Source organism: Montipora foliosa, chromosome 8 (genome assembly GCF_036669935.1).
Source record: "Montipora foliosa isolate CH-2021 chromosome 8, ASM3666993v2, whole genome shotgun sequence".
NCBI lineage: Eukaryota > Metazoa > Cnidaria > Anthozoa > Scleractinia > Acroporidae > Montipora > Montipora foliosa.
Window position 1 is genome coordinate 48471896 of NC_090876.1, and position 2500 is coordinate 48474395.

General features: G+C 37.6%; 1 protein-coding gene across 1 annotated transcript in view; it reads right to left on the reverse strand.

Moving 5' to 3' along the window:
- The window catches only part of LOC138012414 (coiled-coil domain-containing protein 148-like), a 56306-nt gene that overhangs the window by 53202 nt on the left and 604 nt on the right, over nucleotides 1–2500 (reverse strand). Inside the window, exons 2-3 of the mRNA XM_068859177.1 lie at nucleotides 2405–2500; nucleotides 768–1086 (exon numbers count right to left, since the gene is read on the reverse strand). The exon at nucleotides 2405–2500 is cut by the window's right edge and continues 345 nt beyond it. Coding sequence (XP_068715278.1) covers nucleotides 768–1086; nucleotides 2405–2500 — 415 coding nt within the window. The remainder of the gene's footprint in view (nucleotides 1–767; nucleotides 1087–2404) is intronic.

Below are 2500 nucleotides of genomic sequence, written 5' to 3' on the forward strand. Positions count from 1 at the left end.
ATCATCACAAGCTCTCTCTCCACTTTTCACCCGCAGACAGAGCTTACTTGCACGCTATCCTCCACAAAAAAAATTGTACACCTGCTGACTTCAAGGGAACCCTTATGTGCAAACAAAATACAGTCATGCACCACTAGAAAGATCACGAAACGTAAAATTGGAGAAAAGTATTACTGACTTCACTACTCTTTTCATCAAGTGTCAAAATTAATTATTGCGATCATGGCTGTAACTGTCTCATGTTAACCGTATAACATCAACAATGCAGGTGAAAACTGTTAGGACAATTTCCACTTTCCCCCCTACCCCCATTACAATGTTGATTTTTCATGGTCTCCGAAATCAAGATTAGTTCATCAATTACTGGAATGTTTCAACATTGTCTGGGGGAAAGGAAGGGGGGGGAGGCGCAAAAAAGGCAGCAAAACAAGAATAAATGTTGCTCATATAACGATGGAAACAAGTGTAGTAAATTCTCTACTTTTCGCATGTCATAAAGTCTTTTGACCCGGATTGAACCTCCAATTCAAGTGTCAGCATTTTCCAGTATTTTCATTACAGTAGTTTCAGGATTAAACAATTCCCAAAACCATGATGCGTCAAAGGCTGCCAAAAGAGAAAATACATTTAAATAACAGAATTCGCCAAGCTCTAAAATATGCCAAAGTTGCTGTCTACAGTGATTCATGCCAGTAATAACATTCAATGAACCTTGTAAGTTTGCATTTTACAGAATGGCACAAACCAGAAGACTGCTTATATCTTACTGTTTGACATGTTGATACTTCAGTTCCAAGTATTCAAGCTGAGCTTCATATTTCTTATCAAGCAAAATAAACTCTTCCAAAACAGATGTCTTCAATTGTTCATCAGGGCATTCAAGTTCATAAGCTTCCTCTGGAATTCCTGTCTTTAAAACATCACAAGACATCATTCCTGGTCTTGTTATTTCATGTACCACCATGACATCAAGTTCTTGTTCAAGCTGTTCTTGCTCCATTAGTAGTTTTTCCATGACAAGTTGCTGCTGCGTCTTGACTGATTCCACAACCTTCAGCACTTCTGCATGTTCTTTTTCAGCAATGCCTGGAGAATTCGAATTTAAATGGTAAGAAATAATTTTTTTTTTTGAGTGCTTTGACAGAGTCCCACAAAGCTGATAATTAGGACTGGACATACTTTTATGCTGTTCAGAAGTCCATTGTCAATTTTTATTACATTTTTAGCTTTTACAATAATTGTACTAAACTTGAAAGAGAGAACAATCCTTGCACTTATCTTAACAATTTAATTAAGCAAATAGGCACCTGAAAAATTCAGGTGCTCTACTAACTGAGTTAAGTTATGAAGCCACACAGTTGGGAGCAGGTTAATTTGTTGGGCTCACACATTTCAAGTGAAAGAACAAGGTAAAAGAGAATATAATTTGAAGTGCGGCCTCTAGGCGAAAGAGAGAATTGTACTATTTTTGTTCATACAACCTGGAGTTCTATAAAACAGTGGGAGCTTCTTATTCAAACAAAATGTACACAGACTGTAGACTGCAAGCAGTCTAACACACTTCAAAATGGCTGAAACTGTGTGTTGTAAATACCGCAGGCGTTTGTTACTGGCGATTTCATAATGTTGTCAACAGGCAAGATTAGAGTGAATACCTCATCTGTAACATTTCCAGAAGGCTGATTCCAGCATTTTCGCTTTTTAGTTGCATTGTATTTGCATCATTTGCCACGCAGAACATGGGCTTTGAGTTTCTGAATCAGCAAACAAAATTAAATGTGTCACACTGAAGCCTCAACACAGCACCCATAATTTGCTTTGGTTACTCCACTGCCTGTTATAAATTTGGATTTTCATCAAATTCTGTTGAGACAACAGGCTGTTGAAGCCTCCCGCTATAGCGGAAATCTTCTTCTTGACGGCTGTGTTTATTTGTTATTGTTGCAGTTGTTTCATCACAGAGGGAGGTCAATGTATTGCTCCAAGGGGTAGAGGTCCCATGATTTATGAGTCAATGCGTCAATGAGACTCAACAGTCAATATATAGCAATAATTTATTGATTAAGCCTAAGCCCTTATTTCAGACATTAGGCCTAGGCACTCCCTGAAATTCTAGCTTTCATTTTATGGGTTAGGATAACTGTACTTACTCATTGACTCATTCATTGACTCATAAATACTTGATACTCCAAGGGGTATAGTGCATTGTTTTTAGCCTGGCCAAATGAGAATCATCGCCTCATAATTCTATTGTCCATTTGCTGAACAGAAAACTAACTTCTGCTCAGATTATAACTCGGATACCTTTCGGGTATTCCGAGTAATGGTACGACATCACTGGTATCCCTGCGAAAGGACAATAATAATTAAGCTTATGATAATAATTTCATTATTATTGACTAACCCATCAAGATTTTGTCTCTGTTCTCTCCGATCCAAAATTGCAAGTCTTCTCTTAGATCCCACAATGGCTGTATAGTGTTTTTCTTAAATTCTTGAG